This window comes from Myxine glutinosa, chromosome 1 (genome assembly GCF_964187855.1).
Source record: "Myxine glutinosa chromosome 1, kmMyxGlut1.1, whole genome shotgun sequence".
NCBI lineage: Eukaryota > Metazoa > Chordata > Myxini > Myxiniformes > Myxinidae > Myxine > Myxine glutinosa.
The window spans coordinates 95,618,154-95,638,603 of NC_136261.1; the positions used below are offsets into that span (position 1 = coordinate 95,618,154).

General features: G+C 43.0%; 1 protein-coding gene across 4 annotated transcripts in view; it reads left to right on the forward strand.

Annotated features, from left to right (window-relative positions):
* Nucleotides 1-20,450, forward strand: part of TXNDC9 (thioredoxin domain containing 9) — a 30,673-nt gene that overhangs the window by 6,489 nt on the left and 3,734 nt on the right. The window contains exon 2 of one of the 4 annotated variants that reach the window (XM_068115308.2): nucleotides 907-961. The exons of the other annotated variants lie outside the window; for them this stretch is intronic. Within the exon in view, the coding sequence (XP_067971409.1) occupies nucleotides 907-961 (55 nt within the window). The remainder of the gene's footprint in view (nucleotides 1-906; nucleotides 962-20,450) is intronic. 4 annotated transcript variants of the gene reach the window in all.

The window sequence follows — 20,450 nt, forward strand, 5'->3', positions numbered from 1 at the left end:
TCTTTACTAAACACATGCCAATAAACAAGAGGTTGCCTCCATCACAAAAAACAAAGCATGAACATCACAAGGGGTGGTGCAACAAAAGTCACAGCACAGCAACACAAAAGCACGCACATGACTACAGTCAAAACAAAATGACACAGGAATGGACACAACAATCCTAACAGTCAAGGACAGAATGACAGCAGTCCTCAATATCGTGTGTGTCTTCCCTGAGCTGTGATGCAGGCTGTTCACCTCCAGCGCATGCTCTGTACCAGGCGTCTGATGCGGTCCTGGGGAAGTCCGTCCCACTCCTCCTGCAAGGAGGTTATCCGTGGTCTTCCTCTTCGAGGACCATCATTCACAGTTCCAGTTTCATCGTAACGCCTGGCCAGGATGGAAATTGCAGGCTGTGAGCAACTAAGACGTTGGGCAATTGTTCGCTGGCTTACACCAGCCTCAAGCATCCCAATTGCCCTGAAACATTGTTCAGATGTCAGGCGTGGCATCTGAATTTTCTTGTTTTCCCTGTCAGAAGCCTCTAGACTCTAGAGTGACTATAGACAGCAGTAAATGAATGTCTAACCACGAGAACTGAAGGATTTCATTATGAGGATCATTATTTAAAGGGAAAGATCCCTATACAGAACCACTCAAGCATGCCATTGTTGATCAACCAGGTGATTGAAGCTGTTGTTCCCGTTACATAATCAGCCATTACAATTGAAGAAACATGTTTGTAAAGCTGCACATTTCAAAAAATGAATGTGATGTTTATTTTGATGTTCAGTTTATAAGTTTGATCTGTGGCACCGAGTGGGATAGGAATTACTTGATTTCTAATCATTTTACATTTGTTTGCATGTTCCCATTTACCGGTGTCCTTTTCATTTGATTGGTTCATTCCATTTTTGTTTACAGCATCTTGTTTGCCCTCCTCCCTGTACTTTACTTGAAAAAATAAATCCTTTAAAAGGTAAGAAAACATGTTCGAGCCATCTCTTCGTGTATGTTTGCTGTATATTTTGGCCCAATTTGAATTTGAGTTGGGATGGCTCACTGAAGATTAGAGTTGGGATGGTTGACTAAAGATGAGAGTTTTGGGATGGCTGATTAAAGATGAGAGTTGGGATGGCTCACTGAAGATTAGAGTCGGGATGGCTCACTGAAGATGAGAGTTGGAATGGATGACCGAAAATGAGAGTTGGGATGGTTGACCGAAGATGAGAGTTGGGATGGCTGACCGAAGATGAGAGTTGGGATGGCTCTCTGAAGATGAGAGTTGGGATGGCTCTCTGAAGATGAGAGTTGGGATGGCTCTCTGAAGATGAGAGTTGGGATGGCTCAGAGGATGAAAGTTGGGATGGCTCACTGGAGATGAGATGACTGGAGATGAGAGTTGTGTGCACCATTATGATCCTGAGAGTAAGAGCCGGTCAATGGAGTACCGCCACAAAGGATCACCAGCTTGACTTGACTCGGTCAGATTTTCATCTCTTCCTCAAACATAAGGAACACCTTCGTGGAGAACATTTTTCATCCGATGATACAAAGTTACGAGGGCCAGTCAATAAGTAACCTTAAAATGGCGATTATAAATTCGAGAATGTAATGTGTGTAGTTGTAGACGACATATGTTATATCTATGGGTAAGAGTCATGTTTTGCCTGTTTTAGATCTGGCAAGATTGAGCGTATGACATCAGTAGAGCATTTCCAAGAGGGCGGCTCCCTTAGAAGCATGCACCAGGGAGGAGCAATATTCTGTTATCCGTTTCTTGGGAAGTGAGGCTGTGAATCCTAGTGAAATCCATCCCAGAATGAAGATGCAATATGGTGACGCATGTTTATCGCTGCAGCAGGTATACGACTGGGACAGGAAGTTTAAAAGTGGAATGTCCAGTGTGGCAGACGCTGCTCGCTTGGGCCGGCCTCACACAGCCAGCACACAAGAAATGGTTGCAGGAGTTGAGCGTGTGTTAAGGGAAAACCGTCGCATTACGCTGGATGAAGTTGTCTCCAAATTGAACATTAGCCATGGTTCAGTACACCATTCATTCACAACATGCTGGGGTTCCGCAAAGTGTCTGCAAGGTGGGTGCCTAGACAACTCACACCCAAACTGAAAGAACGGCGAGTGGACACAAGTGAAGAACTGCGACGTTATGAAACAGAAGGCGATGCTTTCTTACAGCGCGTAGAGACTGGGGATGAAAGCTGGGTCCACTACTTTCAGCCAGAAACGAAGAGGGCAAGCAAAGAGTGGCGCCATTCAACTTCACCAAAGCCCAAAAAATTCTGCACACAGCCGTCCGCTGGAAAAGTGATGCTGATGCTCTTCTGGGATAGCAGAGGCCCACTTATAGAGCATTACATGCCCAGAGGGACCACAGTCACCAGCGCATCATACTGTGACCTTAAAAATAATCCGAAACCAGCAATCAGATCAAAACGTCGTGGACTACTCACTACCGGTTTTGCTGCAGCATGACAACGCTCGGTCCCCATACTGCCCGTGCTACAGCTGCAACAATCGAGGACCTGCATTTTGAGTGTCTTCCTCATCCACCCTACTTGCCAGTCGTTGCCCCTTCGAATTACCACATCTTTGGGCCACTTAGAGGCGATTGGTGGAACCACTTTCCGATCTGACGAAGAGGTCCAAGAGACGATGCACGAATGGCTACACAAGCAGCCAAAATATTATTTTTTTTCCTCTAGGAATCCAGGCCTTCGTAAAGTGCTGAAAAAATGCATTTAACGCAATGGAGATTATGTTGAAAAATAACAGTTGTTACACATGTACATGAAATAAAAAAGTTGCGAAAAATATTTTAAGGTTACTTCTTGATGCCCCTCATATATTGTGACGGCATCACAAAAATGTGTGGAAAAATGTTAGCAGAAATGTGTGGATTGCAGTGCTGATTATGTTGAGCAATAAGTATGCACCATGGTAGAATAAAGATTGACGTTAGTAGCTGTCTTTGTTTCAGTTTAATATCTTTACCTGTTTTGGAGAAAAAAAATCGGGAGCTTTATCTTTCAGCACACCCTCACAGTATCCCCACCATATTCCCTGCTTCTCGATGTTAAGTTAATATAACAACAACATGCATTTTAAGGCCATTTTCCCTGCTAGAGCAGGGGTTAGCCTTGCGGTCCCCATGACAATCTTCTCCATTTTGCCCTATTTTCTGCATCTCCCCTTGTTAACCCCCTTGCCCGCATTTCTTCTTCCACCATCTTTAGCCAAGTCATTCTCGGTCTTCCCCATCCTCTACTTCCATCTACATTCATTTCCATCACTCTTCTCAACCAGTCACTTTCATCCTTCCTCAACATATGACCAAACCATCTCAACCTGTTTCTCTTCACAGCATCAATCACAGGCTCTATTCCCATCATGTTTCGCAATTCATCATTTGTCTTCCTCTCTCTCAACGATACTCCACACATCCACCGAACCATTCACATTTCCACCCATTCCAGCCTTCGTTGCTGCTCTACGTTCATTAAGCATGTCTCGCTCCCATAAATCATAACACTTCTCACACATGCAGCATACACCTTTCCCTTCAGCTTCAACGACACTCCCCTCCTCATCAGCACGCCACTCAGTTCCTGAAACTTCTTCCATGCACATCTCACTCAAGCAACCGTTGCCGAGTCTGATCCACCTTCTCCATTCAGCATGTCTCCGAGGTAGCAAAATGTTTTCACACCTTCCAGCTTCACGCCGTCTCCAAGATCCAACTCAACATTTCCTCCATCTGCAGCTCCCTATGTGCACACCTTGCACTTGAATGTAGCTGCCACACTGGTTAATGACCCTCTCAGACCACTACATTTTTGATGAACCCACTCAGCCAGCGCACATTGTACATTGAATGGAGTTCACTCCAACACCCTTCCTGCACACAGCACACGGTCACTTCCCAGTTCTTTCCACCTCACCACATGCTTTACCACTTGCCATCACCTTCGTCTTTCCAATATTCACCTTCAGACCTTTTGTCTCCATACATTCCTTCCACTTGTTCATCTTTTCCTTCAGTCCATCCATACTTTCCGCAATCAACACCAGATCATCTGCATACAACAACTCCCACGGTAAACCCTCCTTTATGTTCTGAGCCAGCACCTTCATCACAGCTACAAATAGTAGTGGACTTAGCACCGACCCCTGATGCACTCCCACCTTCACCTCAAACTCACCACTGTTCCCGTCCTTCGTCCTGAGAGCTGTCCGTGCTCTTTTGTACATTGCCATCACTACTCTGATCAACCATTCCTCCACTCCTAACTTCCTCAATGCCCATGTCACTACTTCACGTGGAACCTGTCGTGGAAGTGTGTTGGGACTCAAGACTCCAATGACCGGAAACAGGTTTACAAAAGATCAAGACTTTATTAACTACTAATTCACTTGTTTCAAATACTAATAACCACCGTTAACTCAATGTACCAGATAACTCTATCCGCATGGTCCTTCTTGCTCGGCCGATGTCCTGCGCAGCGCCGTACTCGTTCCTTCCGTCCGTCAGAGATTCTCCCTGCAAGTTCTCCTGACTCAAAGTATTTCCTGTCTTTATGGGCCTCGTCGCGCTAATCCCTTCTCCGCAAATGCCCCGAGGTCATCCACGCTCGCCTCATCGGAGCCGGTTTGCTCCCCCCCTGCTGTGAGTCCATTTGGCTCACCATAGGAGGGTGCCCTAGCACCCTCCTATGGTGAGGCTGAGGTGAGGTGTGAGGTGAGCTGAGGTGAGGTGAGGTGGCTGTGACCAGGTGAACAAGAGATTACCACGTTCGTGCACATTCCTGACATTCATTTACGAAATAGTCTATCTGCTTGGTTTTTCCAATTCCAACGATCTATAATGTCAAGATCTCTACTTCCATATTAGTTTTGATTAATGCCATACAGTACATTACGTTAATGCAGTACACTACTTCCACAATTCCCTCATTTTTTTGTTTTTGTTTATATTAACCATTAATCTAAACATCAATACAAATACAAGTAAACAATCAATCTCTACAAGTAAATATCAATACAAGTACTCAAACCACAACTTTGGTAATTAAATTCCCTTCGGCATACACCGTCATCCTGCAAGAATCTGATCACAAAACACTTCGTTGGTCATTGACTCCTTCCACATTGTTCAATCTATTGCATTTGCATCACAAATATCTTTTCCAAACAACACTTCACCATCACCAAGATACAACAATTTCACTTCACCATTTTCACGTTTTTTAAGGCATCTGCAACATCTGGCAAAAACGTTTGCCTCCAAACAAATGTTGATTCTTTGTTTGAAAGGAAGGGCTGATCACTTAGTGTTTGAATTCAGGTATGAAACATTTTCTTCTGTCTTCATAGCACCTGCACTACTTCGTGTAGGGTTTCGCTGTTGTAATAACTGTGCAGAGTCATAGACTGACCCTGCTCTCCATGTAGCATTCGTGCCACTTTTGCTGTAAACCATAATAATTTCTGAACAAGGCCTTCGCCCAGTTATCGTCGACTTGCCTCTTTCCTCATTATGAGTGGGCAGCAAGTATTGGTGTGATGTTGATTGGCCAGCAAGATGTGGAACAGGGATGCCAGATGCATCCGCAATGATGTTGGGACCATGATGTTCAGGTCATTCATGGTCCAAACCAGGAGCAACCAGCAGAATCGTGCACAGCTGTTGTGAAAAGGCACAGCCGTTCGTTTGCAGCTCCATGCTGGTTCCCCGGAAGGTGGTGAAGTAATAACATATGTCCCCGCATTTCGCAGAGGTTGCAGGTAAAATGTTGTTGTCCTGCAACTTCTGATGTGATGAATGTTCGAAGCCTTCAAACAAGAGTAAGTGATCCCCTTTCTTTCATATTGTTACTGATCGCGGTTTAGATGGTATGATGGGCCGAGCGGATGGTCCAACCGCGACCGTTACAGGATCCCCGATTAGAACCCGATTTCACCCAACGTTGGCCGGATCGCACCGCAGCTAGTCAATAGGGAAAAGACAAAGGCGACACGGATGTGAAGAAGAAGAAGGAATAAAACGAGAAGACGTACAGACGAGTAATGGGATTTATTATTTACACAAGCAAAAAGGAGCAATCAAGGTTTATTTACAACACATAAGACGCAGGTGACACAGTGCAAATACTAGCTTATCTACAGACTTAACTTATTCCCAGGACAGAACAAACAGAACAAACTCACGTCCACAAGAAGGGTGGAAAGGCAGGAGGTGGATGGCTGGAGGGAGAGGGAGGTCCAAGGGGGTCCCGCAGCACAACCGGCACGTTTAGCAGCCGCCGTTCAGGCCCCACGCTGCTGTTTTGGCTGCTGTGGACGTCGCGTGCTTTGCCAGGCCTCGTCGGACGCGTCTGGTCCAAACCCTCCACTCGTTCTTGGTCCACTCACTCTTTACCACCGACTCCTCACCGCAACCAATGCAACCAACTGACCACCACCACCGACTCCTCACCGCAACCAACACAACCAACTGACCACCGACTCCACTGCCTGACTCCTCACGACTCTCTTGGCGACCAACTCACTTGCTTCCTGCGTGCGCGCCTTTATAACGCCTCCGGCGATTAAGCCGCCGGCCTTCAGGACACGCCCATCGGGGTGCTCACCTCGGCCCTGGTTGGTCATGCGACCCTCTGGCTCCGCCCTTGATGACGATGGGCGGGCACGCCCCTCTTCCCCTCTATGACGAGGTGGAGACACGCCTTTCTTCTCCGACCCTGCCTCGTGGTCAATGGCGGTTATTGGAGGGGAGGTAATATGGGCAATCGAGGCTCGGCAATGACGAGAGGGGATGTAATATGGGCAATCGAGGCTCGGCAATGACGAGAGGGGATGTAATATGGAAATGGGGATTTTGGGGATGGGAATGAAAGGGGATCTATTCTCTTTCACTGGTGCAATGGAGTACTTCAATTAATGGGAGACACAGCCTTACCCTAAAACACAGAATAAGAGATAACTATCAACAGGGGTATTCTATTACTTGGCTGACGTGTATGCTTGTGGACTAATTATGGGATGCCCTTTCACCTTTACACAGCTCCGGAGGTAGGGGGGCGCAGAATAAACAATAATAATAATAATACAGCACACAATCAAAAAAAATACAGTCCTCATCTCCGCAACAATATGTTGCAGTGTGATCCAGGCAAATGGTCACATAAATTTCCTTGGTGAAGGTAAGCATCCATCTCCAAGTTACACAGGAGAATGACTTCATCATTCTTTGAGAAAGAGGGTGTATGCCATGATTAACTTCATTTTTAGCCACAAATTTTCTTTCTCGAACTTCTTCCCAATTCCGTTAGCACCCCCTTCAAAATGTGATCTCGTCTTATCCTTATGCTCAGTCACTTCTGAATCTGCTTTCCACACACACTGAATCAGATAGGGTACATCTTACCATGAAATCAGCATAATCATGTATATCTTCTGACAGTTTCACATTCAACAATTTGTTGTTTTTCCTTAAAACATTCAAAAAGTTATATTCATTTATATGCGTCACACAAATAATATTCAATCAGGTATGTATTTTACTACTAAACTAAGAATAGCATCCACAATTACTTTCAGGTTGATATAGTTCAAAAATTAACTCATGCAGGTATTTTAGCACTACTCAAAGAAAATAAATTGTATATGATTACAATCACAAACAGGAATATCTAATTCCCAACAAATTTTTCCCAAACCAACAAATTAAGCATAATGTATTATTACCATAATTCCTCCATACTTTTCCTTTTCCCTTTTTTTTTGTTTTTTTGTTTTTTACTAACAGTGTGTCACTCGTGGTGATATGAGTTCACTGATCTTGTAATTGACACAACTCATAACATTGTCGTTATGCCATTATCTTAATTCTACTGTATTCATTTGCAACATCACTTGATTTAATCTTTTAATCTCAGTATTTATGTCGCCATAAAAGTCTTCCTCTTGTGGTTCCACATTTCTTTCCTCATTCGTCACTTCATGCATTATCATAGTGTTGTTGGTTACCTTATTCAAACACACCGTCACTAAGGCTTTCAAGCAAGCCACCACTAATACAATATTGCCAATATAACTACTAAACCAACAAACAAATATTGGAGTATCTTAGCTGCCACTCCTCCAAATGTGTTCCCCAACCATGCAAAGGCTCCTCCTTTTATATAATCGTGGTATCTTGCTCCCTCTTGTCTGATTGTATCGGCTATGTTATAAATTTCTTCTGAATTATCAGGTATGTACGTACAACAATCTGTACCAATGACTGCACATGTACCTCCTTTTTCCGCTAACAGCATATCTAATGCCATACGATTTTGTAATGCCATCGTTCTTGTTGCGGCCAGCTCTCTCGTAAGTTTTTCCAATCCACTAGCTGTTTTATTTGCCAACTTCTCCATAGCCAATGCCATGTGCCTAAGTTCTCGCCCTGCCTTCCAGGTTCCATAAAATGGTAATATTACCATTCCAATCCATTCCCCCATGCTAATAGTTCTTTTCTGCCTAGAATGCAGGATATGCGTTGGTGACTTTGTTAACAAGCGCATGTGTGGAAGCACAAACCCCAGAAAACATGTTCCGAACCATCCCGACGGAAGATACGGATATGCCTTGTGTCCACATATAAAATATGTATTATTATATGTCCATGTGCTGTCCATTCCCCAAGTGCCTTCCCAATACAAAGTTAAACCCTTCGTGCCATTTAGTCCTAGTGGGACAGGCATTCGCATCCAGCCTTCTTCGCGACCATAACCGTGGCATTTGGAGGTTCCCATAAACTTGTTATGCCTAGGCGTTTGGCGTCTGGTGATGCACATTAATCCTTTCGTTTGTTGTTGAATAGTCATGTAAGAGGGCATTTTGTTCTTATCATCTGCAGGTCTATAACTGTCTTCAAATTGGTAACAATTATATCCTCCTCTTTGCCATGCTATCCTCCCTGACATTGAGCCTTCAAAATCTGCTGCTATCAGGGTGTCTGGGAAACGGCTACATAACTCTGCCCAACCAAAAGGAACTGCCTCCAATGGTACTCCGATCTCACTAGAATGCGGCATTTGTGTACATATCCAACAATTACTTTAATTTGCTATATCAGCCCTTGTGTGGGCTAAATGTAAAAAAAGTATTAATCCCGTGTAATCCATCGGGTTCTAAAGGTGTGTCCTTATCTTCCATCAAACTTCTCTACTGTTTTTGTCGTTCCGCATGATCATATATCTGTATGTTGTTCACAAGTGTTGCGTTTTGTTCTCTCATTACCCCAAAATAATCCATGCAACACAGAGTCCCCACTACTAGAGAACCCATTCCTAGGATAAATATCACCATTTTCAAGGAGTATCCGAAGTAGAAGTCTCTGGTTTCCCTTGATTGGTCGGCTTGTCTTGATAAGGTGTTTCCCTTTGTCCCACCTGTATCCATCTGTAAAACATGTGAGCTACCCCTTGTATATGTCCATTCCTATAACATAATTACATGTCAATAAAATTCAACATCAGAACTAACAAACTTCCTAACGGGTCAATGGAAAAAAAATCCCTAATAAAATCCCTTACTATTTAACATAAATCTCATTATTTGTTTTACCCTGATCCCCCTGTCTCCCGGGGTTGAACTAAATCCCCTGATCATGAGTGCAGTTATGATACATTATCACTCATGCTGTATTAATATCAGTAGGTAATTGTATGTCATGTAGGCAAATAAATGTCACTATCCCAAGTAGGAATATCACATGTTGCAAATGCAATGTTTATCAATGCAAGGGGTGTTAAAATGTAATTCAAATGACTGTAAATCACGACTATCATTTATCTGCCACTGAATGTTCTGCTGGGCTGCTAGGTGCAGCCTCATTTTATGTGGGACCGTCCTCCCTTGCCCCTTGCCCCATGTGCTCGCTTGCAATGAGAGGCATGAATCCAACTTTCTACTTTGGGTCCATTTTTTTGTTTCATTCTTATCAATCTCTTATGGTTTATCAGTTTGTTCCAAAATACCGCAACCAAAGGTTTTAACCAAAGTTCTACCAAACTATTTCCAATGTGAACTCAAAATGCCAGTGAAACAATGATTCGAAGAATTAACTTCAAGGGGTCAATAAATTTATTCTATAACCAGATCTAATTTTCCCATCCAATAGTTTGCCTTGCCACATGTCATATTATTACACTTTAATAAACCTTCGAAAAATGTTTCCCATCTCAACAAATTTCCCTTTTTACAAATAGCCATGTGTACATTACGTATTTAACTACAATTTCCTCTCAGTTTGTTTGGCCTAACTGGCCGCAAAAATGGCTGCCAACATGCAGTACCGTTTTTTATCTACCAAGCGAGTGCTCGTCCACACAAGACCTCTACCAAAATTTTGTTTGTAAAAACAAATCTGGGATTTCTGATTACATGGATGCACCATCTCAGGACATTTTCAGGCTGCTGTTAACAATCCACTACGATAAATTAATTTGTTTACCCTGTGTAAATTATGTATTCTGGGACGTCAGTGTAAGACCTCTCCCAAATTTGACTAATTTTGTACTCCCACATTTTTTTTATTTTTATGAAGCTCATATCCATAAATAGTTGTTATTCTCATATAAATTCTATCAAAAAATGGAATCCCAAGATTACTCCCAATTTTTACTATTAATGAATAGCTGCTCATGACTCAGCAAATCAAATCTTTACTCAGCAAATCAAATCTTTACTCTCCATCTCCCTTGACAAAAGTGATAATTTTCATAATCAAATTATATTTCTATTTTTTTTTTTTTTTTTTTTTTTTTTACGAATTCTCTCGATATGCGATCCCATCCCCATGGAACTATCTATTTTCAGACAAGGCACACTGTCGGTGTCAACAATCTTGTAAGATTGATACACAAAAACAAAACACGAACATTGACACACAAAAATACCCACACACACATGCATGCATTATGCATATTTGTTTGCGTTGGAACTATTTTTTTTTTTACAGATCAGGATGGGTGTCAATTTTATTTCATTTTCATAAAATTTGTCCTTCAATTTTATAAATGCTAATACACAAATGGACCAAAAAGTTTATTCTTAGAAAACCCCTATGATGTCATTACCCTGTCAGTTGAAATTACCCTTTCAGTTCCCACAATAATTTACCCAAATTTGACTACACACCCATTTGCATGTCAGTCGACCACTGACCTATCAATCATGCGGAACAATAGTCCGAAATTCCCACCTAATCATCATGTGACTCTTGTCACTTGGTTTCCCAAAAAAATTGCAAAGCAATTGTTCCAAACTTTGTAAATTTAAAATTTTGTGCCCAACATAAAAGATCCAATTTCGGCATTTGATCAATTAATTATCAATTTGCTTACAAGCTAAAGAAAAAAATGAATAATTCTTGCTCCGAAAAAACTTTTCAGACACAAGAATCATCGACAGTTATTCATGTTTGTCCAGTAATCTAATTTGTTGAGGCCAATCGTCATTTGGGATTTGCCGCAATGAAGGCCTAATCGTTGTCTGAGGTATCGGTAAGCACTGGTACCCTTGATCTTGGTTTACCCTATGAACTTGTCTTCCTGTTGGTATACGGACATCTTCTTTTCCAATGTCCCATCTGTCCACACTTGAAACACCGGTTTCTGTCGTTGCCTGGTCTGTGCACCTGTGCACTTGTATTGCTGGGCTGCATCTCTACATCCCTGAGTTGCCACTGCAATCTCTCGTTATCTCCTGAAACACGAAAAAATTCTCTGTACCGTCCTTTTTGGGGAGACAACTGGAAATCAGATGGGACAACTGTCACTTTTATTCCTAATTTCGAGGGCAGTTGTGCATTTGTCTCCTCCACTGTATCCTGTATCCTTTTTATTTTAAGTTCTAGATCCGTTATCCGTTCTTGCTGTTCCCGTTGTCTGGATTCACCATCCCAAAGATGGAATGCAAGCCAGTCTACCATTACATTCTGTCTCTTCCTGGCTTTCAATCTTTGTCCCAATCTTTCCAATCGACTTCGCTCAAATGTACCATTTCTTGGAAACTCCTTAGCATGTCCCTTTGTCCAGGAATACCAATTTTCAACCTCTCTAATAGCCTCTTCGCCATAGCGGTCATACATATTGTTACTGATCGCGGATTAAGATGTTAGTTACCGAGCGGTTTGGTATTGCCGCGACCGTTACAGGATCCCTGACTCACCCGATTCACCCAGAACTTTGGCCGTATCGCACCACAGCTGCTCAATGAGGGAAAAGACAAAAACGACGCAATGCAAGAGGAAAAGGAATAAAACGAATAGGACGTACAGACGAGTAATGGGGTTTATTATTTACACACACAAGCAAAAAGGAGCAATCAAGTTTTATTTACAACACATAAGACGCAGGTGACACAGTGCAAATTTTAGCTTACCTACAGACTTAATTAAATACCCAGGGACAGAACAAACAAAACAAACTCACGTATACAAGAAGGATGGAATGGAATGAATGTTGGAAGGAGGAATGGGAAGGTTCAGCTGGGGCAGATGGTTCGGGCTTGATCCCGCACGGGACGTCGGCTGGACCTCGACGGCCACCGATGCCACCGCTATTTGGTCCCCGCGGGGTAACGGGTTGAAGCTGCCTGGTGGAGTCAACGCTGCCTCTCTGGCTCAGCTCAGGGCGCGTCTGCCGTCTCTGGCGCAACTGCTGGTAATGGCCTTTGGCACCTTCTCTCTCTTGGCCCTGGTGTCTCCTCACCATTGACAACTCAACGCAACCAACGCAACCACTGACCCCTCGACGCCACCACTTCTCACCACCGACTTCTTACCACCGCAACCAACGCAACCACTGACCCTCCTCTGGCAACCGACTCAGACCAACTCACTACTCACTTCCGTTTGCGCCTTTTATAGCGCCTCCAGCGATTCAGCCGCCGGCGTTTTGGACACGCCCATCGGGGTGCTCACCTCGGCCCTGGTTGGTCGCGCGACCCTCGGGCTCCGCCCTGGATGACGACGGGCGGGCACGCCCCTCTTCCTCTCTATGACGAGGTGGAGACACGCCTTTCTTCCCCGACTCGAGCCTCGTGGTCAATGGCGGTTTTGGAGGGGAGGTGATTGGGAATCGAGGGCTCAGCAATGACGAGAGGGGATGTAATATGGAATGGAGGTTTTGGGGATGGGAATGAAAGGGGATCTATTCTCTTTCACTGGTGCAATGGAGTACTTCAATTAATGGGAGACATAGCCTTACCCTAGAACACAGAATAAGAGATAACTATCAACAGGGGTATTCTATTACTTGGCTGACGTGTATACTTGTGGACTAATTATGGGATGCCCTTTCACCTTTACACAGCTCCGGAGGTAGGGGGGCGCAGAATAACCAATAATAATAATAGTACAGTACACAATCAAAAAAATACAGTCCTCATCTCCTCAACAATATAATATGTACAAGTCCCTTTTCCCGGAATATCTGGTTGTCCCTGTGTATTTTTGCAGGTTCCATTCCCCATTCTACCTGTATGTGAATAACACTCAGTATTCCCTCAGTGTACCAGGTAGATTACTAGGATCTGCGCTTTGGAATACACATGTACACACCTGTACTATATATACTATAAATAAATATACTGGGGTCTGTTCCACCTTTTATCAAAGTAGCGTTGGATGTGTTGTAGCTTGTTCCTCTAAAGCTTCACTCGTACCTCCAGGAAGGATCTCTCCACCTGTTCAAATGGTGATTTCCAGAGAATCTCTCTCACCTGTGGCTTTTGCACAATCCAATCTCACAGATCAGTATTTGCAGATGAGCCAAAGGGTCAGTATGAAATGGGTGAATCCTCAGGTGTCCGCTCTGTCGAAGGGGAAATCACACAATGGTAACCGCCCATATATATCTATATATAAACTCACCACCTTGCTCAATTTTCCAAGGTTGTCTTCACATTGATAATATCTCACAAAGATATCAAAGCTTCTTTCTTGAGACCGCATTTTCATCAATCAAACAATCAATATATTCAATTCAATTTATTCAATTCAATTTATTCAGTTAAATTTATTCAATTCAATTTATTCAGTTAAATTTATTGAATTCAATTTAATCAATTCAATTTCAATTAATTTATCAATATTCATCAATAAATCAAATTTATCATTTTGGATGACTCCTTGCATAAGCCCTTTCCCCAATGATGTCAGGACAGGTCCATCTATTGACTGAGATCGAAGATCATCGGTCGTCACCTCTGGTTCATACCTCATGTTAATTGACGAATCACTGTTCTGTCCTAGGGTCATATCTGACATATTTTCCCATTTTGCCTGGTCTCCACAAATTTTCTTTGCAACCACTAAAAGCAACTCATCCTTCATTCGTGAGACAGCCAAAATGGATGGCAGATATTAAAGTTCATTGGGAAAAATATCTCATCATTTTTCTTTTAATAGTACCCAAAATCTCTTGGCAATCTAAATTTCGTAAAACTTCTGAAATGGGACTGTAAAATTCCTTCAATCATGCTAAATTTTGAAACTCCATCGCTTGTAATACCCAATTTATCCCATAGGGCTTGAAAGTTCTTTTCCAAGTTCGTGCAATCATTCTGCATTGGAACCCTATGATATCATTCATAATAATCATCATGATTTTATAATCATGGTCATATCATAATCATCTATTTGAAAAACAAACATTTCCTTAATCACCACAGCTATGTGGTATAATCAACAATAAAATTAACTGTACATAGCAAAAGGCTACCTCCTGACCACTTAGTATACCTATTGACAATAAGTCATAACAATATCGAATAATCATTAAACAATAAAAAAGAAAAATCGCTTCTACTGCTCCAGCCACAGCATTCGTCATTTTGTCTGCTCATCCGCGTGACCAAAACGAAATAAAGGGAGCTCAACCATTACACAGCGCTTTTAATGGCGCATGCCATAGGAACTCAACGCAATTTCGACTCGGCCAGAAAAACGAGCAAATTTTGCAGGATGTTAACTGCAATTATTCGTGAAAATATATACAAAATACACAAAAATATACACCCACAACAATAAACAACAAACCCAAACAAAACCAAGGTCGACCATATTACACAATATTACACCATTTCAGGTGACATGAGAAAATCGTCATTATTGCTGAAATGTTCCAGGGTTTATGCACACCTTAAAAGAGGTATGCTTTGTGGTGTTGCCCACCTACCACGTTTAATTAAATTACACCATTTCAGTATCGCATTGATTGCTGAAATGTTCCAGGGTTTATGCACACCTTAAAAGAGGTATGCTTTGTGGTGTTGCCCACCCACCACGTTTAATTAAATTACACCATTTCAGTATCGTATTGATTGCTGAAATGTTCCAGGGTTTATGCACACCTTAAAAGAGGTATGCTTTGTGGTGTTGCCCACCTACCACGTTTAATTAAATTACACCATTTCAGTATCGTATTGATTGCTGGAATGTTCCAGGGTTTATGCACACCTTAAAAGAGGTATGCTTTGTGGTGTTGCCCACCTACCACGTTTAATTAAATTACTTAAATTACACCATATCAGTATCGTATTGATTGCTGAAATGTTCCAGGGTTTCTGCACACCTTAAAAGAGGTATGCTTTGTGGTGTTGCCCACCTACCACATTGAATTAACCATAAACATTTCTTCCGTTCAACAGAACAAACATTTCCTATATCATGACATGCATGTCTTCCAAAAATTGTATGACCAAGAGAACAATGAACAGAAAGAGTGAAAGGTAAAAGTAAAACTAATTAAAACTACGGGCAGTGATGATCCAGGGACCATACCGCTCCATCCTGATTGGACGGGTACGTGCCAGAGTCGTTAACGACAGTCCAGATCCGATTGTTCAAAATTTCAACTCAATCGATCGAAAAATGAACGCAGGGATGCATTTTAAAGGTTTTCAAGAAATCCAACATGGCCGCCATGTCACGTGACTTATGATGTCATAATTAATATATGCATCCAATCAAGTGACTTACTATAATTGGTCAAGGTATCGAGCTCATCTGACCAACGGTTTGGCCTGCAGGTCGACACCAAGTTCATGGCATCACAATATTATTAAATACAAGAAATGCAGAGTCAGCACTTTTTTTAATTGGTGCGTCGTAGACTAGTTAATCAGAAAATGAAACATCAGAGAAAAGAGCGTTCTTCGCCTTGGGGTGTAGTATGTGTGCCAAATTTCAGCTCAATAGGTCAGAAATGAAAAAAAAAGGAGATAGATTTTAAAAAGATTTTCCACTAACTCCAATATGGCCGTCACAAAATATTTTTCCTTAATCAATTGGCTCATAGCATAACCAATCTGCAAGTACTTAATCCGAAGATGTATCTCTTAGGAATTTTAATTAAATAAGTCATTTATAAAATCAACGAATTAATTTATTAAATGATTAATCAATAAATCAAAATTATCCTTGATAGCCACATCACGTGGTCATTGTAATGTCCAATTATCAGCTTCCTAACTCACAAGGTGCCTGAGTTAATGGTCAGAAGAGAAAGAAATGTAATTAATTAAATAAGTACTTCATTAATCGCTAATAATTAAATAACTCGTGAATTCTCATCCGATTCACTTAACATTTGAGTGTTCCCAAAACGTTGGAGCAAAACGTTGCAACAACGAAAGTGAAACGTTGTAGCGACGTTGTGGAAACGTTTTACAACATTATTTCAATGTTGCAGGAAAGTAATGTGAAAAACGTTGAAACAACGTTGTGGAAACGTCAGCAAAACCCAACATTTGAATGTTCCCAAAACGTTGGAGCAAAACGTTGCAACAACGAAAGTGAAACGTTGTAGCGACGTTGTGGAAACGTCAGCAAAACCCAACATTTGAATGTTCCCAAAACGTTGGAGCAAAACGTTGCAACAACGAAAGTGAAACGTTGTAGCGACGTTGTGGAAACGTTTTACAACAACATTATTTAAATGTTGCAGGAACGTAATGTAAAAAACGTTGAAACAACGTTGTGGAAACATCAGCAAAACCCAACATTTGAATGTTCCCAAAACGTTGCAAGAGAGGGGGGAGAGACAGCGAGAGAGAGAGGGAGGGGGAGAGGGGGGGGGGTTTAGGGAGGGAGTATAGGTAACCGACATGGAAGTGAGGGACGATGAGGGACAATGAGGGGTGTCGGTATGCAATTTTCATCCAATCGCCATCTTTCACAATAATTCTGGACCGGCGTCAGATGGCGTTGTCTGTCATTAATTTATATGTTAATCGAACGAGTTTTAGGTGTTATAAAATTGGCGGGAATTTTTTTTCCCCTCTCCTCCACCCTTGTAAGTGCAAACGTTTGTAAGTGCAAACGAGTGTACTGGCCTTACACGACTTGTACGCGCCCTACAGAACTCGGAAAACAGATCGCCCCCATGGTGCACTTAATGGGTCGGTCCGTTCGCTGTGCTCCGTAGGGTTTTTTAATTGTCATGTCAGAACTGGCTCATTTTACTTAGACAGCGCAAAAATACGTTACACTCCTCGGATAATCGTTACGTTACCTATATCGCGGTATCGGTGCGTAGGGAAGCCCAACACCACCTCCTCCACCATGTATATACAAGAACTAAACATAGGTTCGTAGGTCATATTTTGGACAAGGATAACAAGGAATAACTCTTACCTTTTCAGATGCTGTGTCCAATTGATCCCCGTTCGGGCTTCACCAAATTGTCATGGAAGTGTGTTGGGACTCAAGACTCCAATGACCTGAAACAGGTTTACAAAAGATCAAGACTTTATTAACTACTAGTTCACTTGTTTCAAATACTAATAACTACCGTTAACTCAATGTACCAGATAACTCTATCCGCATGGTCCTTCTTGCTCGGCCGATGTCCTGCGCAGCGCCGTACTCGTTCCTTCCGTCCGTCAGAGATTCTCCCTGCAAGTTCTCCTGACTCAAAGTATTTCCTGTCTTTATGGGCCTCGTCGCGCTAATCCCTTCTCCGCAAATGCCCCGAGGTCATTCACGCTCGCCTCATCCGAGCCGGTTTGCTCCCCCCCTGCTGCGAGTCCATTTGGCTCACCATAGGAGGGTGGTCTAGCCCGGGGCTGTGACCAGGTGAACAAGAGATTACCACGTTCGTGCACATTCCTGACATTCATTTACGAAATCGTCTATCTGCTTCGTTTTTCCAATTCCAACGATCAATATAATGTCAAGATCTCTACTTCCATATTAGTTTTGATTAATGCCATACAGTACATTACATTAATGCAGTACAGTACTTCCACAAACCCTATCGAATGCTTTCTCCAGATCAACAAACCCAAGAAACAACTTCTTCCTCGTCTCCATCTACTTCTCCTGCAACTGCCTTACAATAAAAAGCACGTCTGTCATTCCTCTTCCTGGTATAAATCCAAACTGCATTTCGTCGGTCTTCACTTTCTTCCTTATCCTCCTCTCCAACACCCTTTCCAATACCTTCATTCCATGCTCCAATAACTTTATCGCTCGATACGAGCCACAGTCCAGAGGGTCACCTTTCCCCTTGTATAGAGGGACGAGGGTAGAGTTCCCAATCCACTGGAATGCGGCCTTCTTTCACTACCAGATTACAGATCTCTGTCATTCTCTTCACACCCCAACTTCCTGCTGCCTTCAACATATCTCCCACAACTCCCGTCGACCCTTCATTGCTTTTATTGCTTCCTCAACTTCCTTCTCAGTTATCTTCTCTGCCGGTCCTAAAACTGGGTTACTCTCTATGTTGCCATCCCATTCATTCTCTGCATTCAACAGCATTTCCATATATCTCTTCCATCTTCCTTTAATTCCATCTGGGTCCACAACGATTTGTCCCACTTCATCCTTCAAGCAACTCACCCCCATCACACCTCTTTCGCTATCTGCTTTGCAATCCTGAATACCGCTCTCTGACCCTCTTCCGAATCCAAGTGTTCTCCGAACATTTTCCTACATGCCTCCTGCGCCTTTGCTACCTCTTTCTTTGCAGCTTTCTTGGCTGCCTTATAACTTTCATGCTCTGCTTTTTCTGCCCCCGTACCCTTCGCCTTCTGCCCCTCCTTGAACTTCTTCCTCTTCTCGTCAATCCTCTTTCCAACTTCATCCCACCACCATGTTTCCGAGTGCCTTGGTGGTGCTTTTGTCCATCCACATACCTCACCAACGGCTCCCAACAGACAATCTTTCATTGATATCCAACCACTTTCAAGCTCAACCACATCATCCTCTACCCTACTCATCCTCTCTTTTAATGCCTCCCTTACTGTCACCTCTTACATCCTCCACACCTTTATTCTCGGTTGGTACTTCACCCGCCGAGCTCTCCTCGCACCTTTCACCCTTATGTCGCAGACAACCAAGTGGTGCTGTGAAACAGCCTCCTCCCCCGGGATCACCTTTGTGTCCCGGAGGTGCCCCCTATCTTGCCTACGCACCATCAGGTCGTCAACGGTTGTCGTCGACCCACCTGACGTGTATGTAACAAGCTTATTATCCTCTTTCTGGAACTGAGTATTACAAATCAACAAATCAGCTTCATCAGCAAACTCCAAAATCCTTTCACCTTCTCCATTTCTCACACCATATCCGTAACCCCCAAGAACTCCCTCAAAACCATCCATATTCCTTCCCACATGTCCATTTAGGTCTCCTCCTACCACAACAACTTCCTCATCTTTCACATTTTCCATCAGCCTCTCTATTGCACACCAGAAGTTGTCCTTCTCTTCATCGCTCCGACCAACCTGCGGAGCATATCCCGAGATGACGTTCACCAAGAGCTTTCCAATCATCATTTTCACCATCATCAACCTTTCACTCACTCCAGTCACACACACCACACTGTCTGCAAACTCCTCAGAAAACAGGACACCAACGCCATGCACGCCCTCCGGGCACCCTTGCCACACAAACTTGTATTTCTGTCCCTGCCTAGCCTTCACCATTCTCACACCACTTCTCTTCCATCTCGTCTCTTGCACACAACATATGTCCACTCTTCTTCTGACCAATACTTCCACCACTTCTCCTGATCTCCCTGCCATTGTCCCTCCATTCCATGTCCCAAACCTCAGAAACCGATCTCCACTTCGGGCATCAGACGTTTCGTCGTCATAAATGGAGTGATTTCCACCCTTGCTTCGATCGGGTTCCCCACCTTGAGTTTTGACGAGAGGGAGTGGGGTCCCCCACGGGGTACTTCGGGCTGTACCCTGCCCATATGTAGTTGTAATTGTCATGGTTCTCTTTTTGAGGCAATGTTTTTCTGGCCGGATGCCCTTCCTGATGCCAACCCTTTTAGTCGCCTCTTGCAACATGCAGGGATACGATGTACCTAGTCTAAACCGGGGTACACACCAGGTTAATGGTAAAAGAAAGCAAACAGTTCCTGTAGTTTACATCACAGAAGAAA